The 23891-nt window shown below is 36.9% G+C and overlaps 3 protein-coding genes across 5 annotated transcripts in view; all 3 read left to right on the top strand.

Annotated features, from left to right (window-relative positions):
* LOC111435692 (phosphoenolpyruvate carboxylase 4) overlaps positions 1-5664 on the top strand; it is an 11711-nt gene extending 6047 nt beyond the window's left edge. The window contains exons 13-20 of the mRNA XM_023073164.1: positions 580-705; positions 798-899; positions 1036-1182; positions 3398-3496; positions 3614-3702; positions 3874-4000; positions 4072-4278; positions 4557-5664. Coding sequence (XP_022928932.1) covers positions 580-705; positions 798-899; positions 1036-1182; positions 3398-3496; positions 3614-3702; positions 3874-4000; positions 4072-4278; positions 4557-5381 — 1722 coding nt within the window. The 3' untranslated portion in view covers positions 5382-5664. The remainder of the gene's footprint in view (positions 1-579; positions 706-797; positions 900-1035; positions 1183-3397; positions 3497-3613; positions 3703-3873; positions 4001-4071; positions 4279-4556) is intronic.
* Positions 5665-10416: 4752 nt separating this feature from the next.
* On the top strand, positions 10417-19132 carry LOC111435664 (ABC transporter G family member 21-like). 2 transcript variants are annotated; one of them, XM_023073124.1, is made up of 6 exons: positions 10417-10767; positions 10857-11664; positions 11731-11922; positions 11999-12180; positions 12266-12923; positions 19117-19132. In XM_023073124.1, exons 1-5 carry the CDS (start codon positions 10621-10623, stop codon positions 12920-12922), a joined length of 1986 nt encoding a protein of 661 aa, XP_022928892.1. In that variant the 5' UTR covers positions 10417-10620; the 3' UTR covers position 12923; positions 19117-19132. The 2 variants fall into 2 exon arrangements, with proteins under 2 accessions (XP_022928892.1, XP_022928891.1); XM_023073123.1 differs by lacking the exon at positions 19117-19132 and having other exon boundaries at positions 12266-13295.
* Positions 16876-23846, top strand: LOC111435662 (putative phospholipid-transporting ATPase 9). 2 transcript variants are annotated; one of them, XM_023073122.1, is made up of 13 exons: positions 16876-16954; positions 17091-17241; positions 17747-18264; positions 19087-20444; positions 20646-20756; positions 20846-21122; positions 21254-21342; positions 21424-21532; positions 21830-22039; positions 22123-22248; positions 22361-22459; positions 22588-22779; positions 23045-23846. In XM_023073122.1, exons 3-13 carry the CDS (start codon positions 17866-17868, stop codon positions 23663-23665), a joined length of 3591 nt encoding a protein of 1196 aa, XP_022928890.1. In that variant the 5' UTR covers positions 16876-16954; positions 17091-17241; positions 17747-17865; the 3' UTR covers positions 23666-23846. The 2 variants fall into 2 exon arrangements, with proteins under 2 accessions (XP_022928890.1, XP_022928889.1); XM_023073121.1 differs by lacking the exons at positions 16876-16954; positions 17091-17241 and having other exon boundaries at positions 17309-18264.
* The last annotated feature ends 45 nt before the right edge of the window (positions 23847-23891 follow it).

The raw sequence follows: 23891 nt of genomic DNA, 5'->3' as shown, positions 1-23891 counted from the left end.
TTTTTTTTTTTTTTTTTTTTTTTCTTTCTTGCTCTTCTGTTTGACTTTTTACTATATTTGTGAACAGCTATCAGGCATTAATGATGCCACTAAATACGCTTTAGCCTTTAGATGGGAGAAAAAAAAAAAAGTTGTATTGCCTGGAGATGTGGTAAATAAATTGGAGGAATGTTGCTTTGAAGTCACTTTTTTTTTTTAGATGGAACTGCCAAAATATCAATCTATTTTTGGGCCTAGCTCCACTGGTTTACAAATGCTTAGACTCAAATATACCTAATCTAAAGTTAGATATGCCTTTGACCAATAGGACATAGGTTCAAATCCCCCCCCCCACATGTTGAACTCAAAAGGAAAAAAAAAACACTTTTTTAAGTATTACAAATGATACAATGCAAAATAAGGAAAACGAAAAAACTATAACATCTCACGTCATATTTTGAAAACTGGACAATATGCTACTTTTGCAAAAAAAAGAAAAAAAAAAGTATAAAGGTGGTGCTATCATATATAGAAGTAGATTATTATATTATTTCATTTAGTAAAAGTTTTGTATGTTTTACGTGATTTTTTGTGAGCCAGCTAGTGAAAACACGGAGGAGGCTGGAGCTGCTTCTTGAGGATCTTCCTTGTGAACAGGATCCTTCGGATTACTATGAAACTGCAGATCAACTCTTGGAGCCGCTGCTTCTATGCTATGAGTCTCTGGTAATCCAGACTTGTCTCTCTCTCCCTCTCTCTCTTTCACTCTTTTAAAGTCAAGTCTATATATAAATTTACCTACAACACCATTCATGCAGCAATCATGTGGATCTGTGGTGCTTGCTGATGGTCGATTAGTTGATCTGATTAGAAGAGTTGCTACATTTGGTATGGTATTAATGAAGCTGGATTTACGTCAGGTATGTCCTATTTTAGTTAATATTGTTTCCTCAAAAGTAGCATTTCAAAAAATATGTTAATTAACTGGGTCTATCATTTGTATTCCTGAGTTTAGTTGGGAAAAAATACTAGGTTATGATTTCGTTTTGTAACCAGGAATCTGGTAGACACGCTGACACTCTGGACGCCATTACAACGTATTTGGACATGGGTTCATATAGTGACTGGGATGAAGAAAGGAAGTTGGAATTTCTAACAAGAGAGCTGAAGGGGAAACGACCACTGGTTCCTCCAACTATTGAGGTAAAACTTTTAAGTTGAAAAAATGATGCAACTTGTAATTTGATTGATAGAAGTCCTTAACTATTCATGATATTCCAGTGGAACTGCTTATTTTCAATGTTTTATTTCCCCTATCTAATTATCTCACTTAAATTATTGAGCAACAGTATTATAATTTATTCATTTCTCAAATTTAACCTACTTCATATCTAAACAAGATCTTCAATTTATATTATAAATGACAAATCATCATTGAATATATCCAATTTAATTCAAGTATTTGGATGTAAGCTAAATAACATTCTTTTGTATGTAGATAGACCTGATCTATAACTTACATAGGGAAGACCTAGAAGTACTTTCGGAAGACGTGTTGAATTTCTACGAAGGTGTTATAGATATTCTAGTTAGTGGAATGTCGTGAAGATAATGCCACCTAGGAGTTATAATACAGGGATCACTTAGTTAACTTGGGGATCTGATGGCCGGCTACTTTGGATAGTTCATCAAGTGATAAGCTTGGCGACACATGGTTTGAGAAGTACATTTGATCAAATTTTTAAAATTAGACTAACTTTCAAAATACACAAAAAAGAAGACCATAAAAGAAAATTGGCCAAACCCAAACAAAAGGAGCCCAAGTAGCAAATTGCAAAGTGACCACCAAATGTTGGCAATTAAAATTGAAGAAAATAACGAAAATGCTAGTAAAAAAGATCCAATGACTCCAACGCCCTGCCTCGACTCTGCCGCCCTGGAAACCGTCCTATTTCTTTCTGACCAAATACTCTGGACATCCGACCAAAGTATGCCTTTTCTCAAGCAATGGAGGCAAAAAGACCACCTTCATCTCAACACAAAAATCCCGATTTGGGGCATACCTCACTCCAAGTGTCTAGGAAAAAAAAAAAAAACTCATGAAAGCAGAGTGACGAGGGATTGCTTCCCACAGGATCCTAGAGGTGGTGTCCCACCCGAACAATTATCCATAATTGTAGGCCACACCACGAAACCTCGAGCTCCAAGGGAAAAGGAACACAACCATTTAGCTAAGATGACGAGGAAAGAGGCAAAGGGAAAGAGGATCTCCCTGCCTAAACTCTTCAGAAGCAAATCTCATTTCCTAGGCTAACCAGAGTTGAAAAGTTGGTTGAATGTAACCAATTAATAATCCGAAGTCTCCATTTAAAAAACTAAAGCCCTTCTTCCATTACACCTTTCCATGATCCACACCATAGAGCGACTGCCCTCTCATTTTTATCGTTGAAAAACCTCAGAACCTGTTCAACTTATTAGCCTCCCATTTTTACCAGAAAGCCACATATACCTATTAGGCCCATGCGCCTTACAGCTGCCAAACCTTAACATCACTCTCCTGATCTCTTCTACAGTGAACAAGGTTTCAACCCTTCCCTTTTTGCCCTTCTATTTAGATATCTGTTTAAACCGGCAATGAAATACTGAGTTTGAGGAGTATATTAGGAAGAATCAGGACCACACTCCTCATCTCATTCTCTCCTGAGATAATCATCAATAAACAAACAATCCTCAAGTTTTTGCATCTCCTGAAATTTGCAACTTATGAAAAAAAAAGTATTACAATTTTCCAGCTTTCTTCCACTTCATTCTCGATAACCTCTCACTCACCTTTTATGTCAAAGCTACTTTTCCCTCAAGGCTTCACTGAAACAACATTATGTTCTGAAAAATCTTGGGCCCTCTATACCCTGATAATAATTTTCGCAAGTGTATAATACTCGCATCATGTTGAAGAACTCAGACCTGTTTCTAAGAACAACTTTATAAAATAGTTTTCAGAAACTTTTATGTGACAAACTTTCCAAATAGCTCCTTTAGCTACAAAGATATGCTGAAGGAAAAAAGTAATTTTCTCGAAGATGTGGCCATTAGACATTGTTGTAGTGACGAGAATTTTCTTGTACGATATATTTCTTGAATGTCATTCCTTATTTTTATCTTTTTTTTGAGATTATAAGCTAGTTTTCATAATTTCTGCTGTCTGAAATAAAATGAAATATTGTGATTTTGAAGTTGTGAACTAACATTCACGTTTGCAAATGTTCACTCCAACGGACATGCATGTTTTTACCACTAGAAAGTTTCCTACTGAATTGTGATAATTCCTAAAGCTTCTTATCTTCAGAATGATTCTTTGCCTAGCATTGGTTTCCCCTTAAACTTTAGGAACTTATGTTGGGCTTCATTTTTCCCTCAGGTTCCTCCTGATGTTCAAGAAGTTTTGAACACCTTTCGTGTTGCTGCTGAGCTAGGGAGTGAATCACTTGGTGCTTATGTGATCTCTATGGCCTCAAATGTACGAATAATGATCTCTCTTTTTTTTCTTTATTGAATCCAGCAGCAGTGCTACTGCGCGAAAAACAATATTATCTTCTGATTTTTCATAAAAGTCTATTGTACTTGATAACTGCAGGCAAGTGACGTCCTCGCCGTAGAACTTCTGCAGAAAGATGCACGACTTTCAGTTAGTGGCGAGTTAGGACGACCATGTCCTGGTGGAACGTAAGTCTTGAGGCTTAACATTTTATACGATAACTTTGCAAAATCCTTGTGTATGACTACAGTCACGTATTTATTTAACTTTTCTCGGAAAATGAGTACTTAAGAGGGTAGAAGAGAGCTTACTTAGATGTAGCAAGGATTGTCCATGGGCTAAAATATTTCCTGAAATAGGTTGCGAGTGGTTCCTCTGTTTGAAACTGTGGACGACTTGAGGAAAGCAGGATCATCGATCAGGAAACTGTTATCTATTGATTGGTACCGAGAACACATTATAAGGAACCATAATGGGCATCAAGAGGTATGATAACATCTGAATAATCCTCTTTTTGGCTGTCACTATTTCTGGCATTAAAAAGTTCGTCTGGACAGGTCATGGTAGGTTATTCTGATTCTGGCAAAGATGCTGGGCGCTTCACTGCTGCATGGGAACTTTACAAAGCTCAAGAAGATGTTGTGGCTGCATGCAACGAGTATGGTATTAAAGTTACCCTGTTCCATGGGCGTGGAGGGAGCGTCGGTCGTGGGGGTGGGCCAACGTATCTGGCCATTCAATCCCAGCCTCCAGGTTCGGTAATGGTAAGTTGAAAAATAATCTCTGTTACATGTTTTTGTTTGACTCTCTTGAGAGATTAAGAACATTGACTTTTTCTGAATTGATTCTGATCTTTGTTAGAATGCAATGTGGGTACAAATCCATTTCATGTCTGTCATTAGTCCCGATCTTTAAATTTACATGTCCTTTCCCAATAGATTTTCAAGTGTGGGAATTTGTTGTCCAAATCTTTTGGTCCCTCATGGGAAGTTCAGATTACCAGTCATCATTGACATGATAAACCAACGTAATATATCTGCAGGGTACTTTACGATCAACCGAACAAGGGGAGATGGTGCAGGCCAAGTTCGGGTTGCCTCAGACTGCTGTTAGACAGCTAGAGATATATACCACGGCCGTACTCCTTTCAACCCTACGTCCACCACTTCCACCTCGAGAAGCAAAATGGCGTAATCTCATGGAGGAGATCTCAAAGATTAGTTGTGAGAATTACCGGAGCATGGTATATGAAAATCCAGAATTCATTTCTTACTTCAATGAAGCCACTCCTCAGGCGGAGCTTGGCTTCCTTAACATTGGAAGCCGCCCAACAAGGAGAAAGACCTCTGTTGGTATCGGGCATCTTCGAGCTATACCATGGGTTTTTGCTTGGACACAAACTAGATCTGTTCTTCCAGCTTGGCTCGGGGTTGGGGCAGGTTTAAAGGGTGTATGTGAAAAGGGTCACACTCAAGACTTGAAAGCAATGTACTCAGAATGGCCTTTCTTCCAGAGCACCCTAGACCTTATAGAGATGGTTCTAGGAAAAGCTGATACTCACATCGCAAAGCATTATGATGAAGTCCTCGTCTCGGAGAGTCGACGTGAAATCGGCTCTATATTGAGGAAGGAACTGGTGGAGACTGAGAAATATGTTTTGGTAGTTAGCAGGCACGGGAAACTATCTGAGAATAATCGGAGTTTGAGAAAGCTGATCGAACGCAGACTCCATTATCTTAATCCTCTGAACCTGCTGCAAGTTGAGATATTAAAAAGGCTGAGATGTGATGCAGAGAACAAAAAACTGAGAGATGCATTGCTTATTACTATTAATGGGATCGCAGCTGGAATGAGGAACACAGGTTAAGTCGGCCATTCATATCATCATCAGGCTAAGTGGTTCTTCTTACTAAGAGGGTCAGAGTAAGAGTCGTGTCTTTATTTTGATGTAGGTTTGCTTAAAATAATGAGCTAAGTTAGTGTATTGGAAGAAGAATGTTCATCCAGTTTAAGGATCGTGTCGGTTTGAATTAAGTTATCCGGAACCTTTTATGTAAATTCTTCGTTGGCCAGTATTTGCATTCTGAACACTCAAGAATACTGTTCCAGATGTCAAATCCTCAAAGCTCCTTGTTTTTGTTGTTTATGTTACCCTATTACGCGTGTCTAATGCTAAAAATAATCTGCCTTCTTCCATTTCTTGTGCCCATTCCGACTAATTTTCATGTAAGAAAAAGGTTAGAAACATTCTGAGCACTCATTGCTCCACATGTGTCGTTTTGTTGGAAACACAGGTGAAGGCTTCAGAGCTTATCTAAACATCCTCCACCCACGCCCCGCCCCACCCCACTGTGAACGTTGAACACAGCTGCGGGTGCCGTGTGTCCATTCCATAGTTCAAACTAATACTGAAAATGGGAAACTGAGGGATGCTAATGCTCAAGTTAGGCATTGACTTGGTAGTTTAAATACTAGGAAAGCAGCAAAGATTGGTTGGTGGGTGTGGGTACATTATGTCCATGCCTTGTCATGCCAACCTCCCGGAATAATGATATCCTATGGACATCACTTAGTGGACACGACAATATGCCCACGCTTGCATCCCCCCTCATCTCCTTGAACTTATTGAGGTGTAAACTTATAATTGCACTTTTATTCTCGTTTTGTTTTGGTGGAGCAACTTTTACAAGCATTGAGTCCCATACTTTGAATTGTCGCGAAAGGAATCATTGTCATACTTGCTACTTGTGTCGGTATCATACTCGTCCGATGGGCCATAGGTCCTATGTAGTGAAGTAATACCCATCTAATTTTATTTAGAAAGAAACCGAACTCCTTAGTTGAAGATGTCGAAAAAGTGATTGAAGGGCTCTTAGATAAGGACGAACTATGGGTTGGGTTGAATAAAGAGAGCATTCATCTCCCAACATAGAAAATTGAGAGAGGTTTTATCCCTATGAAGAAGCTTTAAAAGTGGGGGAAAGTAAATCCTTTTGTTGTATTTTCCTTTTCCCCCCCTCCAAAATAATTCAACTTTCCCTTTTCTTCAAACTTTTTGTCCATTTTATCCATAATAAAGCAAATTTGAAGTATTTTTACACTCATTTTAAAAAAAAAATGTGAGCAAATCCTGGGAAGGGATCTTTGTGGGTCAGGTTGGACAATCCCTTAATGCAAGCAAGAACCAAAGTTGAGGAGAAAAGGAAGAAGGAGATGCAACGTGTAGGAAGTTCCCATCTTCATCGCTCTCTCAGCTACCCTGTAAAGAATAAAGATGATGATGATGATGATGCATTCCCTTTCAAAAGGATACCCAAATCACATTTTCAACCTCTTTTCCAACACAAAATCATACACGCACCACATCAAACCCTAAATTAAACCACATTTATAACTCAATTATTTCTTTCAATGCTACGACTTTCGATGCTACGTTGATTGCTTGAAATCAAAGCTGGTAACTTTTTGAAAAATGGAGCGTCTGTTTTTGGGTGAGGTTGTTCTTCGATTCAATGTGGCTTATGTGGAAACTAAGCTTCATTCAACAATACACGTCACATGTTTTTTTACTTGATTGTAACTCTAACCGGCTTACATCTACTCTAGGCCAACACTATCCTCGAAACCTCATTCCTAAAAGAAGACACTCAAGACATTGTCTTGCAATGCTCGTCCCAGACAAGTTTTTATATTCAATCATATGAACTTAATTCTAGAGCCATTTGTCGAAACTCTCGATAAAACTCTGACTTTTGAGGTTATGGTCTAGAACCCGACCCCTTTTAAACCCATCTTTAGTGCCCTTGACAACATTATGACTTCTAATTTTACTTATTTCTTAACTTGACAATTATGCATACTTTTCTCGATACGTTAGATGATGCTCACATCATGACACTTGTCTTTCTCAGTCTTCATATGAGCTAAAGGCACCACTCGCATGTCAACTTCTAAACGACTGCACATGAAAGCCACAACCTACTCTACGGTTGTGACACGCTTCAAATATTATCATGATTGTTACTCAAAAAATAAGAAAAGCTTCGATTTAATAAAATATTTAAGACTAAAATAATATTGAATGTGAGATGAGTGTCACCCGATACCATAAGAATATATATATAAAATCACATGTGTCAAAATCTAATATCAGTTTTAAAATGCGCGACTTTATTATTTTTATTAAATTTCATACCAAATCTCTACAGACTAATATTTATTTACAGCTTTTTTTATTAACTCGAACACAGCTTAACGAACATTAATTTTTTTTAAAAAAAATTAATATCGTAAAAATTTCATACGATATTCTAGAAAATTATGAAAATAATATTTTTAAAATTATTTAAAAAGATAGCGTTGGGAATAGAATAAAGGCATATCTTTTTATTAGGTGCATGCCCACGACCAAAGTTGCCAAAAATTGAAGCTTTTATTTCTTTATATATTTATTTTTAATTATTATAATTAAAAAAATCTCAATTTTAGAAAATTTTATCTTTTTTACTCACCAAGAATATATTTAAAGATATTTAATCTTTTGAAAAATGAGGATTTGGCATTTTAAGAATTACATATTTTCAACCTAAATACTAAAAATAGTATTTTCTGATTAATTTGAACAATAATTCGTAATTAATTATAATTAATATTAGTATTATGAAAAAAAAAATAATATAATTAATATAATCTCTAATCTATAACCTATCAATAAACAACATGTGAGTACACCATATCCAACGTGGAAAGATCTATATTGGCCTATGTGGGGATAATTATCACTTAAGTAGGTAACGTGATCAGATATGAAACGTCCCAGATTCACCGCTAGTAGATATTATTCTCTTTGGGCTTTTCCTTTCAAGCTTGCCCTCGAGGCTTTGAAACGCGTCTACTAGGGGAAGGTTTCCACACCCTTATAAATAGTGGTTTGTTCTCTTCCCCAACTAATGTGAGACATCACAAGATAGCTGAGATATAAAGAAATGTCGGGATTATTAGGTGCAGAATTCATAAATTTCACGAGATGTAGATGGAAAAGACTTCTTTGTCCCTACCCTCCCGGAAAGGAGGTTAAAACGGGATAACACGTATAAAGTAAAAGAATATAAATTGGTAAACTTAAGAAGGAAACAAACAAATGTTGGGTTCCAGCAAATATGAGAACATAAATTCTTCAAAAAATGCTGAAATTATGGGCACAATTTTTCAGCCATCCACCATTGCCCATTAAATAAGAATTTAACACCTTTTTCTTTTTTTTTTTCTTTTTAATTAAAAAAAAACAAAATTATTAATTAATTAATTAATTAAAATTAAAGATAGAGATGCCTTAGAAAAAGGCTCACCTTTTACAAAGTGTATGTTGGAGTTTTTGGCTGATGAGACAGCATTTTCCTGTGCCAAGTGGACGGTGATTATGAACTCAGCCGCTTCGGATGGTTCAATTACAACCGTCCATTTCCCTGATTTGAATATCGCATCAATTTCTTTTTTTTTTCTTTTAATTTTCTCTTGATTCTCATCTTTCTCTTTTTTTATTTTTCTTTGTGCATTTTAAAGCGAATTTTTCCTCTTTAATTAATTAATGGATTTCAACAATTTTCTCTTACCGCATCAATACCACTTTTGTAATTTATTATAAACCTTATTCTAAAATTTCCATAAAATTAACAAAATATCATTAATATGTAAATATAATATTAAATTTATATTTCTATTAATTATAATTATTATAGTAATTAGGCTTATTTATATTTTAAATTTTGTTTCCTTAATTAGGTTGTAATTTATAATATTTAATATAAATTAGGGTAGCTTTTAGGAGTTTATATGCTTAATTCCAACTTAATTAAGATATGTTGGTTCATTTTATTTATTTATTTATTATTACCAATACCTTTAATTTTTATTTTATATGTGAATTTTAAAAAATATATTATATTTAAAAAAAAAACAAAAGGTTTAAAAGAGAAAATTAAAAATAAAATGGTTATTAAGGGAGCCTTAATTTATTAAATTTACAAGATAAAAAATGAAGGCACTTTAATTTTAATATAATATAAAATAAAAATAAAAAGACACGTGGCGAAAGATGAAAACAACATAGTTGTCCACAAAAGCCGTCACTCGTCAAATCCATTTGTTTAAGACATCCTTTTATACAACACGTGGTCGGTAGTCTCCACCATATATTTTGTTTTTAATTTAATTATTTACGCTTTATTTTCTTTTAATTTTATTTAATCTTTTTCATTTCTTATAATTAAACCAAGACTCCACAATTATATATATATATATATATATATATATATATATATTTATTTATTTATTTATTATTATTATTATTATTATTTTTGACCCTTACCAATAGTTATATAGTGTGAGCCGTGGTTGTTAGTCTCTAGTTTTCTTTTAAAATCTCTCTCTACCTTCGTTTTCTAAAATCTTCTTCTCAAATCGAAGCTAGAGGCTCGAGCATACGTTGCTTAGCCGTAGGCGACGTAATAACGAATTGACTTAGCTCACTTGTTGTTGGAAAGTGAGTGCTACACAATTGCAAGTTTGCTGCCATCAAGAGCGCGATTGAGGTAAAGCAGCTAAGATTACTTCATTCCCTTATTTCTGTACGACTGTTTGCTCCTGAACCAAAGACTCTATTCTCTGAGCTGATTGAACGAGGCAAAACAATTGAGGATTGAATTGACTCTCTTGTAAACTCATGAACATTCGTTCACTCGGTCTCACAAGCATTAGGTTCCCTCAGACACTTTTCATAAACACTTTGATTTTTTTAAGCCCCTGTTTGTTGCTCGGTGAGCTCGATGCACTCCTAACTACTCTCGTAACATAAATTTTCATAATTCTCAAAAGACCTCGTACGGATGAAGATAGTAGTTCGGGTAAACTTTCAAGAGGACGGTGGAGAGCCATGAATTTAGTTAGCTTCCTCTCTTCCTCTTCCTCTTCCTCTTCCTCTTCCTCCGCCACCTCACCGCCGTCTTCAATCTTCTTTCCCCCTCCCGCTTTATAAACTCTTCTCCACACTCTCCTTCTTCTTCGTGTTATCCAAGGTTACACCTCTCTATCTCTCCCTCTCTCCGATCATGATGCCACCCGAACAAGATACAACCGCCGCCGCCCCCACCACTCCAACCTCCCATCCCCACCCCGACGTCCTCGTCCACGCCGTCCCCTCCACCACCGACACATTCTCCATTCTCCGTCATTCCCTCTTCCCTCTTACCCTCAAGGTAGCTTATGGTAGCAGTACCCACCTAACCCATATTCATTTTTTGTTTGTTCTAACGAAATCCCTTTTCTGTGTGTTCTTTTTGGGCAGTTTGAAGACATCTCCTACACCATCAAAACCCATTCCACTAAAACCAACGGCTGTTTATGGAGGAATCATTCCCAACCCAACACTACACGCACCATATTGAATGGTGTTAGCGGCGTGGTTCGCCCTGGGGAGCTTCTCGCAATGCTGGGCACATCCGGCAGCGGCAAAACCACTCTTCTAACTGCCCTTGCTGCCCGCTTGCCTGGCAAAATCTCCGGCGCCGTTACCTATAACGACAAACCCTTCTCCAGCTCCATTAAGCGCAAAATTGGCTTTGTTTCCCAAGACGATGTTCTCTACCCTCATCTCACTGTCCTTGAGACTCTTACCTACGCCGCCATGCTCAGGCTGCCCAAGGAGTTGTCACAGGACGACAAGGTTGCGCAGGCGGAGATCATCATTGCGGAGCTCGGTCTCACTCGCTGCCGGAATAGTATAATCGGTGGGGGGCTTCTCCGGGGGATCTCTGGCGGGGAGAGGAAACGGGTTAGTATTGGTCACGAGATGATTGTGAACCCCAGCTTGCTTTTCTTGGATGAGCCTACTTCTGGGTTGGACTCCACCACGGCCCAGCGGATTGTTGCTACCTTGAGGGGACTGGCTCGTGGCGGTCGGACTCTGGTTATGACCATTCATCAGCCTTCGAGTCGGTTGTATAGGATGTTTGATAAGGTGCTGGTGTTGTCCGATGGCTGCCCTATTTACAGCGGCGACGCCGGTCGAGTCATGGGTTATTTTGAGTCCATTGGATATGTTCCTCCCTTCAATCTCATGAACCCAGCTGATTTTCTCCTCGATCTTGCCAATGGTATGAACATTTGAGCTCTGCTTTCCGGAATTATTTCACTCTGTTTTGACAATATTATTCGTCCAGGCATAGCGCCAGATTCAGCTCGCGAAGATGAAGTGGACCATTTCCATGGCGGATTAGACCCTCAAGACGATCAAAATTCCATCAAACACTCTTTAATTGCTTCATTCAGAAAGAACATTTACCCTGAAATCAAAGCAGAGATTCTTGCCAAAACGAAGATCTCCACGGTTGATTCAAGAACGGATTCCCCACGTAAGTGTCTAGTGTTTCCATTGATTTTGTGATTTGGGTATTGAAAATTGAAGTGGATGAACATGGAAACTTGCAGGAGGAAGAGAAAATCAATGGACGACGAGCTGGTGGGAGCAGTTTAGGATATTACTGAAAAGGGGATTAAGAGAAAGGCGACACGAATCGTATTCTGGGCTGAGGATTTTCCAAGTTATGTCGGTTTCGTTTCTTTCAGGGCTTTTATGGTGGCATTCGGATCCTTCGCATATACAGGATCAAGTATTATACCAACCCAATGAACAGAGTTTAATTCTCTTACCGCATTCATTAGCTAATGAACTTGAAAATATGCTATCTGCTGCAGGTTGGTTTAATCTTCTTCTTCTCAATCTTCTGGGGGTTCTTCCCACTGTTCAGCGCCATCTTCGCATTCCCACAGGAGCGGCCAATGCTGAACAAAGAGCGCTCCTCTGGGATGTACCGTCTGTCCTCATATTACATGGCTAGAACAGCAGGGGATTTGCCAATGGAGCTGGTTCTTCCCACCATTTTCGTGACAGTGACATACTGGATGGGGGGTTTGAAGCCGTCACTGCTCCCATTTCTGCTGACCCTTTTGAGTGTTCTGCTAAACGTGCTGGTGTCGCAGGGTCTAGGCCTGGCCCTAGGCGCGATTCTGATGGAGGTGAAGCAGGCTACCACGCTGGCGTCCGTGACCATGCTGGTGTTTCTTCTGGCGGGTGGGTATTACATTCAGCACATTCCTCCATTTATCTCGTGGCTTAAGTATGTATCCTTTAGCCATTACTGCTACAGGGTTCTGGTGGGGATTCAGTATAATGTGAATGAGGTGTATCCCTGTGGGTTTGGGGTGCAGCGTTACTGCAAGGTGGGGGACTTTCCTGCTGTTAAGTGCTTGGGGATTGGGCATCCGTGGGGGGATGTGGCTGCTTTGGTGCTCATGTTGGTTGGGTATAGGGTTTTGGCGTTTCTTGCTTTGAAGATGGGACAGCCTCACTGATGTTCGGTGCTCAGATTTTTTCTACCTTTTTGGGGAAGAACAGAGTTGGTTCATTGTGTTCTTGTAGCCGGATTAGTGCAAATTGTATGTTACATACTACATTTAATCTCGATCTTCTCGTGAACTCGAAAGAAAATGATTAGAAAATTTGAACGAATCGAACCGAACTGATCTAAGCTGACTGGTTTGATTCGATACTATGTGTTTTTGGTTACGCCGTTGTGATTTGCGGATGGCTAACAATGTTATACGACATGGAAATAAGGTGGTCGGTTCTTATTGATGCCATTGTGATTGTATTCATTAACCGTGAATCGAAAAATTCTAGACATGATACTTCATATATAATAAAGCTATATGCGTTAACCGGGTACATGTTAAATTTAGCATGTTCGAGTTTTTGGCTTCATTAAGTTGAAGTGATTCACGAAGAAAACGCTATAATTAATCTTTAAAAGATTGTCACATTAGGTAAGTGGGGCAACCTACAATTGTTAATATAGCTCACCTGTGATAGGAGAGCAAGCATCGTCGAGGTGAGCGGGTCTATATTTCTTGATTTTAATATGACGGACGAATCCAAGAAATAATCCCTTCTCGTGTAAAATTACAAAAATTCTCTCCTTTGAGATTAAACAATTTGGATGTAACGGCCTAAGCCCACCGCTAAGATATTGTCCACTTTGAGCTTTACCTTTCGAATTTCCCCTCAAAGTTTTAAAACGTTCGATGAATTTAACACATATGTTGGGTTAAAATACGAAACTTATGCACTTTCGTTTTCAGGCCATTTTGGAGTCAAATTTCATAGGTGTTAACATTGGAACTTTTTTCCCTTTGAGATAGAGTCGTTAACTCAATATGAAAAGTTGTTTTATGGTTTTAGTATCATACCATATTCACTAAAAATTGTCTTAACCTTAAAATGTGGAAGAAAAAAAAAACATTTACTCGTGTCTATAAGACCTCACAACCTCAACCCTGTCAAGAAGACCCTCGTAGAAGAACTTAAATCATTATGTGAAAAACCTAAGTTTCTTTCGATCTTTTTCAACGAAACTGTAAGGAACGCTCAAGTTTGATGAATTTGACACATATGTTGGGCTAAAATACGAAATTTAAGCACTTTCGTTTCTGGGCCAATCTGCTAGGAATAGGTTTCCATACCCTTATAAAGAATGCATCGTTCCTCTCTTCAACCGATGTACAATCTTACAATCTACCTCCTTCGAGACCCACTATCCTCGCTAGCTCACCTGCAACAGTGGGTCGTGTCCTTCCTCATGCATGGTGTCTTTGTCTTCATCTTCTCCTTCCCAAACTTCTAGTTTATCTATGATCGCACGTAGGGTTGCGAATGCCATCGTCACATCTTCATCGTTCATGCTCGTAGTTTGTTGTTCGATGACGTATTCTCATTTTTATGTTTGTGATACCTCCCACGCTATGCTTCCCCAAACAGTAACCTTTTATAAATATATATCATTGTTATTTAAAAGTATTGTAATTTAAATAAAAGGTTAAGAATGATTAAGATATTGATCATCTATTTTAATCATCATTAATTCCTTTCTTCATGCTCCAATTTGAATACATTGTTTGACCAATTTCAAAAACTAAATAAATTAATCAATAATAAAAATCAAATCAACTTAAAATAATATAATTTGATGTATTAAACTGCTATATTTTTTTCCAACGTTGAATAACTGAATAATTGTGAATTAAATATTCATTTTATAAATTGTATTTAATAAATAATAACTTTACATTAAAAATATTGGATTACTGCTGCCGCTGACGCCGAGTCGGCTCTTATGCCGTTAGCTATACCCTGCTTGATCCCCCGACATGGTAGAGGTTCCGTAGCGCGTCATGAGCACTGAGCTAAGGGGCGGTTGAGCTACTCAAGCGAACCGCCCTTAGTTGTCCTTCATTTTGAGTCATCATTCCGCTTTCTTTCTTATTACATTTCTAATGCGGGTGTTCGTTCAACTATTTCACATCCAAAACGACTCAAGTATGTTTATAAAAATAGAAAAGTAAAATTTTAATGATATTTTATGTTCAACTATTTGAATAAAAAAAAATTATTTCTGATAATTTCCTTGAAATTTTCTTTTTTGAAAAGGGATACCATTGATAATTCCAAGCAGGGCATAGCTGTATTTTCCAAATATTCAAATTAAATTACTATCTTAACCTCGTCCGATTTTAATTTCCCTTTCCAACAAATATCCAAACAAAAAAAAAAGTAAATTAATTCTTAATTTAAAATCGATTCTTTTTTCTTTTTAATTATGTCAATTTAAATAATTATTTGTATTAATTATATAATTTCTTGTTAATAATAACTAATACTTACCAATAAGGAAAATATAAATTAATTAAATATTAAAAATAAAATATTTATCTCAAATTATAAAAGAAAAAATATTAATTAATTACGAATATGTATATTCTCTAGATATTATATCTTAACATTTATTTATAATTATCATTAGTTACCACTTTAAATATTGAATCTATGACACCAGCCAGCAATTATTGCAGAGGAAAATAAATATTAGGGAAATAATTTGTTGGAATTTTTGGAATTTAAAAATCCGAGGAAAAAGACTTATTTTTTAGAAAATAGGAAAATAATAGTTATATGGAGATATGATTGGCCCGTAGACTTTTGACTTTTCTGTTATATGGAGATAAAAAGACGAACGTGCCACTTACCATAGCTTCCAAATTTGGACTTGGTCCAGATGTTATAAGTAATTTCACCTGATGATACGATAATATCCTATAATTTATTCACTGTCGCGCACGCGCTGCGGTGCTCCGTACTTTCACCGCTACCTTCTTTTTTTTGTTTTTTAGTTATTTAATTACAATTTTATTTTTAGAACTCAAATATATTCCTGAATTTTAGATATAAATTAAACTATATATTATATAAACTTTAAAGCTAAAAATTGAATTTAACGTATTATTTAAAAAAAATTCAACGGAGAATATTATGTGCCTAATTTCAAGCTAAATATTGATTTTTTACTTAAATCCTACGTTTATTTTCCTTCACTTTAATACTTTTATATTTGGTTCTTTCAAAGTAAATTTTTTTATTTTTTTTCTTTTAAATTTTGTACTAGAAATTAATATATTTTAATATATTGTACCACCGATCGCACTTTTGATGGCAGCGGACTTGCGATTGTGCGGCATTCATCCCGCAACAAGTGAGCTAAGCCAATTCGTTCTCATGTTGCCTACGGCCAAACACGAGCAAGCGACGTATGCTTGAATTTTTGGCCTTGGTTTAAGAAGAATGTTTTAGAAAGGGAGGGCAGAGAGAGATTTTCGAAAGAGAGATTTTGAAAGAGGTGTTATATTATATGCAAGCAAGAGAGTAACACCAACAACTTATAGTATATAACTATTGGTGGGAAGAAGTTGACAACTATCCCCTACAGTACACTTTGGGGCATTTTAGCCCTCGCAGGTGTAGACACGATTTTGGTGAACGATCATACACCCTTATACTGACTCAATATGGAATGGTAAATACCTATCTAAGATGGAAGTATGTAAAAGGGGTTTGGAACGGGCATGCAACCATGGACCTAGACAAGTAAGACCGGGATATCTGTCAATTTTAATGTCAAATATATTTTTAAAATTTCAATTATGTGTACAACAAATTTACCTTATTATGGAAAGTTTGAGATATTTAGTGTAAAACTATTTTAATTATTATTTTTTAAATATTAAGAATATTTTTAAAAAATTCAAAATGGTAGGTTTATTAATGAAAATTTTATAATATTTTAAAATAAATTATTAACGATTTTAGTTTTGAATAGTAAGAATATTTATATTAATTTATGAAATTTTTTAAAATTAGAAGATGGTTTAGATGGTTAAAGGAGGATCATAAATTTATAATGGGAAGCCCAACGTGTTTTGAAGAAACATCACGAGCGAAAAGTGTTTTTCCCGCGAAAGCAAAATTAGCATTGATTAACAGAAGTTTTGAAGAAGGTTCGTTATCCTTCTAGATTTTCGCTTCAGCTCACTCCATTCTTTGATTCGTTGGGTCTGTTTAGACGAACAGATTGTTTTAATAAGTTGCTGCAAATTTCTGCTGCAATTTAATATTACTAAATTCAAATTCTAGGTCTCTTCCTCCGTTAATGCCTTCCGGAAAACGACGGACATTGACATTGTCGCACCGGGGAGTAGACCTCACGCGTACGGATTAATTTAAGCCCTCTTGGGAAGTCAAAAATCGAAGAGATGGAATCAAAGTCTTCGTTCAACCATTCAAGGTATCTCTTGCCCTTCATTTTAATTATATATACCTGTATTGCTTGATTGGAGCATTTATTAATTTATTAGTTTGGTTCACCTATTTATTTCCCTCACTTGATTACTTCTTTTCAATCCGAGGGTGCAAAAGAGAGTTTGATTTTTCCCCTTTGGTGGCTTCTGCTTATACTTTGCCGCTTCTTCCCTGTTTTTTCCTTTCAACTCTTGTTCACCTTCTCTCGTCAATTTTCCTGCATTTCTTGGCTTTTGTGCAGATTTTTGTGCGGAATTTTAGTGGGTTTTGTTTTGTTTTTCTGTTTAGATCTTTCTTCAATTGATTGGCTTCAGCTTTTGTGTTGTAACTGTTTCTCTGGGTTTGACTCTGTGCATTGCCACTTTGCTTTTCCTGTTTTCGGGGATTTGAAATTTCACTTTTGGGGATATATTTGTTTTTCCTGCTATTGGGGTGTTGCTGCTGAACATAAAGAAGCTTCCATTTATCATTGCAAACTTCTTTTTTCCTAGGAGGAACTTATATGTTTCAAGTTGGTTTAGTTTGAACACTCGGGGAATTTCACTTGGTGGTGGTGGTGGTGGTGCCCTGTATTGGCGTTTGACTAGATTTTGTGTTGGTTCTCGGGAAAATGAGGACTGGAAACCGGAAGAGGAAGCTGCGGCTGAGCAAGATCTACTCATTTGCTTGTGGAAAATCATCATTGAAAGATGAAGATCATTCACAAATTGGGATGCCCGGGTTCTCCCGGGTGGTTTTCTGTAATGATCCGGATTGTTTGGAGGCTGGAATGCGTAATTATGTTAACAACTCCATCAGCTCTACAAAGTATACACCCATCACTTTTTTGCCCAAGTCCCTGTTTGAGCAGTTCAGGAGGGTGGCTAATTTTTACTTCTTGATTGCTGGAATATTAGCCTTCACCCCTCTTGCTCCTTATACTGCTGTCAGTGCAATTATCCCTCTTATTGCAGTCATTATTGCGACAATGGTTAAAGAAGGTATTGAAGATTGGCGACGAAAGGCACAGGTAACCCTTGTTCTCTATTTTATGATATATGTATGTATATCCATATACATAGAAGCATGTATGTATATATTACCAATTCTATCATTATTCATGTAGATTGATAGCTAGAGGATGATGAACTTTGATATTCTGGGAAATGTTCTTCAGTCTATTATGCATAATGTGCTAAAAAGATAAGTAAATATCTCTTAAGGATGAAAAAGATACTGCTGAATACAACAGAGTCCTTTGGTTTTCTTTTCTTTATGTTAAGAATACCTTTTTAATCCTAACTAGTTTTTTCAAGCAAAGTTCTTTTTATGACAATGACTAATCTAATCAATTCTTCTGGAAATTTTAGTTCAGGTTGAGGCCATATTAAGGGTGCTATAACTACTTTGATATAGTAAATGTAAATCTATGATAGGAAATTCCAAATTCTTCTCATGCTTTAGTCAAATGGGCTATTTTCTTCATTAAATGTGGTCAAGTTTCTTATAACTTTGTGCATAATAAAAAATTACTTTAAACTGTTTTGTATGGATGAAGCTTCCAACGTTTTCTTTAAGTAAAATAATAAATGTTGTGACATACAATGAAGATATTGACATTTATTTTAAAAAGTATTGAAACAGACACTTATTTGTTTTTCATATTTGTTCTTACTTTTAGAATTTTCAGTTGTATGAAATAATATTTGTTAAGTTTAAATCAAAAGTTGGAAATAAAATTTAAAGAATCATTTTGTTGTTCGCAGTTTGTAATGAATCTATGATAAAATAATAGGCTATGCTTTGTCAAACTTCTGCACTTCCTTAATTTTTTGTCGACGTGTTTATCCAGGATATTGAGGTCAATAATAGAAAGGTTAAGGTTCATCAAGGCAATGGAGTCTTTGATTATACTGAATGGAAATCTTTGCGGGTCGGAGATATAGTGAAGGTTGAAAAGGATCAATACTTTCCAGCAGACCTTCTGTTGATTTCATCCTGCTATGAGGATGGATTCTGTTATGTAGAAACGATGAACCTTGATGGGGAAACAAATCTAAAGGTAAAGCAAGCCTTGGATGCAACTGCATTTGCAAATGAGGATTCTAACTTCCGTGACTTTAAGGCTACAATCAAATGTGAAGACCCAAATGCAAATCTTTATACCTTTGTTGGGAGCATGGACTTTGAAGAGCAACAATATCCACTTTCTCCACAAAATCTTCTCCTGAGAGACTCCAAACTCCGAAACACAGAATATATATATGGGGCTGTTGTCTTTACTGGTCATGACTCAAAGGTTATTCAAAATTCTACTGATCCGCCTTCAAAAAGAAGCAAAGTTGAGAAGAAGATGGATAAAATCATATATCTGTTATTAGGCATTCTATTTGTGCTGGCATTTCTTGGATCTATAGTCTTTGGCGTCATGACTAAGGATGATCTGAAAAATGGTAGGTCAAAGAGATGGTATCTTCGACCAGATGACTCTACTATTTACTTTGATCCCAAAAATGCACCAGCTGCTGCAATTTTTCACTTTCTGACGGCACTGATGTTGTATAACTACTTTATCCCTATATCCTTGTATGTGTCTATTGAAATTGTCAAAGTTCTTCAGAGTATCTTCATCAATCAAGACATTCACATGTACTATGAAGAAGGTGACAAACCAGCACATGCCCGCACCTCCAATTTGAATGAGGAACTTGGTCAAGTTGACACCATACTCTCTGACAAGACTGGCACTTTGACCTGCAACTCAATGGAGTTTATCAAGTGTTCTGTGGCTGGAACAGCTTATGGCAGTGGTGTCACTGAAACTGAGAGAGCTATGGAAGGCAGAAATGGTATGCCAGTGCTTAATGGCAATGGCAATGGAAATGTCTATAAGCACAATGAGAATGCTACAGATACAAATCCCCCTGTCAAAGGCTTTAATTTTAAGGACAGAAGGATTATGAACGGAAACTGGGTTAAGGAACCACATGCAGATGTCATCCAGAAGTTCTTCCGCCTCCTTGCAACTTGTCATACAGCTATTCCCGATGTTGATGAAAACACGGGAAAGATTTCATATGAAGCTGAATCACCAGATGAAGCAGCATTTGTAATTGCTGCCAGAGAAGTTGGTTTTGAATTCTACCAGAGGACACAGACAAGTATATCAGTTCGTGAATTGGATCCTAGGTCTGGAAGTAAGGTCGAAAGGTTAGTCTAGCTTTGGCATAGGACTTCATTTAATGTGCATGCATGAAATGTGGATAAACTTGCTTGCCTAATTGTTTTCTGCATCTTACATGTGCTTGAATTGATAATTAGGGATGGTCAGCATTTTTCTTCTCGCTCTTTCTATGTGAAGAGTGGCGTTAGCAAGACTATTGCTCTACTTATTGACTTTAAATTTCACAGGACATACAAGCTTTTAAATGTTTTGGAGTTTAATAGCGCCCGGAAGAGAATGTCTGTCATAATAAGAGATGAAGATGGAAAAGTACTATTGCTATGCAAAGGTGCCGACAGGTATGTGAATTGTGATCAATACCATTTTCATTCAAGTCCTTATATCTTCTTCAATTGCATTGTATCATCATAATGTGATCTCCATGCAGTGTCATGTTTGAGAGGCTTGCCAAGAATGCTAGCAGATTTGAAGAGAAAACGAAGGAGCATATCAATGAGTATGCTGATGCAGGCTTACGGACATTGGTACTTGCTTATCGTGAACTTGATGAGGAGGAATACAAGGAATTTGATAGGAAATTCTATGAAGCAAAGAATTCAGTTAGTGCAGAGAGGGAGTCATTGATTGATAAAGTAACTGATCGCATTGAAAGGGATTTAATTCTTCTTGGTTCCACAGCAGTTGAGGACAAGCTTCAAAATGGGGTGAGTGGAATGCTTAGGTTTATTCAAGAGGGTCAGAATATGTGCCCCTCTTCTATAAGCCTCCTACTTTCTTCATTGTTGATAACATTGGACTTGAAGTTGAACTTTTCTGCATTTCCTCTGCTTACTAGGTCCCTGAATGCATAGACAAACTTGCTCAAGCTGGGATTAAGATCTGGGTTTTGACTGGCGACAAGATGGAGACTGCGATCAATATTGGGTATGGCTGTTTAGATAATGAAGTTTCCTTCTTTATGTTCGTGACCAATTATTTTACTCACCCAAGATTGGGAATTTGCAGTTTTGCATGTAGTTTGCTTCGTCAAGGGATGAAACAGATTATTATAACTCTGGAGACACCAGAAATTCAAGCCTTAGAAAGGACGGGAGAGAAGGATATGATCACTAAGGTAAATCTATATACAGCCCATGGCCTTTTATTACATGCAGGATGAATATTTAGTTATTATTTTATTATCCTGGTTGAAGAGTCTAATGGCAGCCATTGAACTGGTGGACTGGTGGCTTCTGAATCACATTTTAAGATTTTGACAATACCATTTGCAGTTTTTGTTAAAAAGGAAAAATCCCAAAAATATAGGAAACAGTAGCGTTGGTACTGAGAGGAAGTTTCAAAATGTGGTTCTACGTAGTTTAATTTGTTAAATTGCCAGCATGTTCATAGGACTTTTCTGATTATCTTTTAGGCATCAAAAGAAAGCATCGTGCACAAGATCACTCGGGCAAGGTCTCAGCTCACTGCCTCAAGTGGAAGTTCTGAGGCTTATGCATTGATAATTGATGGGAAATCACTTACTTATGCTCTAGAGGATGATGTGAAAAATGCATTCCTTGAGCTTGCCATTGGATGTGCGTCTGTTATTTGCTGTCGCTCATCTCCAAAACAAAAGGCAATGGTAATTATTTAGATCCCTATCTCGATGTTTGAAAGCGTCCTTTCAAGTTTTATCATCTCAACAATGTGGAGAAAATAATTCAGGTCACCAAGTTGGTTAAACTTACAACGGGAAAAACAACATTAGCAATTGGTGATGGTGCAAATGATGTTGGAATGCTTCAAGAAGCAGATATTGGTATTGGAATCAGTGGTGCCGAAGGAATGCAGGCATGGAAACCACTTTTATGCTATATATATATCCTAGCTATTTAACTTAGCCTTTTGTTTTGTTTTGTTTCTAACATTTTCTGTTGCTTTTTGTCACATTCAATCACTTCAGGCAGTCATGTCGAGTGATATAGCAATCGCTCAGTTCAGATATTTGGAGCGTCTACTCCTCGTTCATGGACATTGGTGTTACAGGAGATTATCGTCAATGGTAATTCCATTCACCAAGATGGATACTCCAAATTTCATATTTAAAAATACTTGGTCAATTTTATCTTCTGAAAGTATTTTATCTCTCTTCTAACGTTTCTCTTATTTGCTGGCTCTTCTTTTTGGCAGATATGCTACTTTTTTTACAAGAATTTCACATTTGGTTTTACGATTTTCTTATACGAGGCATACACTTCGTTCTCTGCACAACCTGCATATAACGACTGGTTTATGTCTCTCTACAATGTCGTGTTCTCCGCTCTGCCCGTTGTGGCTCTCGGGGTGTTTGACCAAGATGTATCTGCAAGATACTGCCTTAAGGTAATAATGTGGCAATATGGCATTTTTTTTCTTGGTTTTGTGGGGAGACGTTAAGTCCTAGGTATATTGTATGCATGTACTTATTATATACCAAACTAGATGACCATTGCAAAACAATTAAAAATTAAAAACTTATGAATCCTCAGCACCATTTGATAAAATAAATCTGAAATAAACTACAACTGAGCTTACATCTCACCTTATCTTCTAAAAGATGGTTTTGATGCGATCAATGTATCCTAAACCCTTACATTTGATGTGGCAGTTTCCTATGTTGTACCAACAAGGTGTGCAGAATGTTCTCTTCAGCTGGCTTCGGATAATCGGCTGGATGTTTAACGGTCTGTGCAGTGCGTTGATCATTTTCTTTTTCTGCACAAGTGGAATGCAGCATCAAGCATTTAACCCCGAGGGTAAGACCGTAGGGAGGGATATTCTCGGGGCGACGATGCTGTCGTGTGTTGTTTGGGTTGTCAACTTGCAGATGGCACTCTCTGTTAGCTACTTCACAATGTTACAAGTTATTTTCATCTGGGCTTCAATCTTTATCTGGTACCTTTTTCTGATGATATATGGAGCCTTCCCTGCCAGCATTTCGACAAATGCATATCGCGTGTTCCTCGAAGCCCTTGCTCCTGCAGGGTCTTATTGGGTTCTGCTGATATTTGTGGTGATCTCTACTCTCATTCCATTCTTTGTATACTCAGCATTGCAGATGAATTTCTTCCCCATGTACCATGAAAAAATACAGTGGATAAGGCACGATGGTCAGGGTCAGATAGATGATCCCGAGTTTGTCAATATGGTCAGGCAAAGCTCGATAAGACCGAGTACTGTCGGCTTCACTGCTCGTTTGGCAGCCAAAATAAGAAGAGAAAAACCATAGTACGCTGATTCCCAGAGACGGTGATTGATCGCTGTATGTTTAAATTTGGAAGTTTGCTACATTAACTGATTGTACAGATGCATCAGCCTGCCTTATGATACGATGATAGAAAACGCCTCTTGTATTATTATTATTCTTGGCTTCCTCTTTTAGGAAGGAGTTTTTTTTTTTTTTTTTTTTTTTTTTTTTTTTTTTTTTTTTTTTTTTTTTTTTTTTTTTTTTTTTT

Source organism: Cucurbita moschata, unplaced genomic scaffold (assembly GCF_002738365.1).
Source record: "Cucurbita moschata cultivar Rifu unplaced genomic scaffold, Cmos_1.0 Cmo_Scf00050, whole genome shotgun sequence".
Taxonomy (NCBI): Eukaryota; Viridiplantae; Streptophyta; class Magnoliopsida; order Cucurbitales; family Cucurbitaceae; genus Cucurbita; species Cucurbita moschata.
Note: the sequence above shows the minus strand (reverse complement) of the source record. Positions and strands in the feature narration are given on the sequence as shown.